Below are 252 nucleotides of genomic sequence, written 5' to 3'. Positions count from 1 at the left end.
ATCATCTGCGGCCTCGTCCACCTCCACGTGGAGATCTTCGGCACCCAGGGCAAGCCCGCCATCGCGCACCGTGACCTGAAGAGCAGGAACATCCTGGTGAAAAGCAACCGGCAGTGCTGCATCGCAGACCTGGGTGAGATGGGGGTGGGACATGGAACCCCGGGGTCGTGGTACCCCAGGGATGCGGTGCCCCAGGGATGCAGTACCCCAGGGGTGTTCCCAGGGATGCGGCAACCCAGGGATGTGATACCA

General features: G+C 63.9%; 1 protein-coding gene across 1 annotated transcript in view; it reads left to right on the top strand.

Annotated features, from left to right (window-relative positions):
• Window positions 1–252, top strand: part of LOC104622779 (serine/threonine-protein kinase receptor R3-like) — a gene marked incomplete at both ends in the record, with an annotated part of 1,165 nt that overhangs the window by 400 nt on the left and 513 nt on the right. The window contains one exon of the mRNA XM_010289656.1: window positions 6–133. Within this exon, the coding sequence (XP_010287958.1) occupies window positions 6–133 (128 nt within the window). The remainder of the gene's footprint in view (window positions 1–5; window positions 134–252) is intronic.

This window comes from Phaethon lepturus, unplaced genomic scaffold (assembly GCF_000687285.1).
Source record: "Phaethon lepturus isolate BGI_N335 unplaced genomic scaffold, ASM68728v1 scaffold35796, whole genome shotgun sequence".
Lineage (NCBI taxonomy): Eukaryota > Metazoa > Chordata > Aves > Phaethontiformes > Phaethontidae > Phaethon > Phaethon lepturus.
Note: the sequence above shows the minus strand (reverse complement) of the source record. Positions and strands in the feature narration are given on the sequence as shown.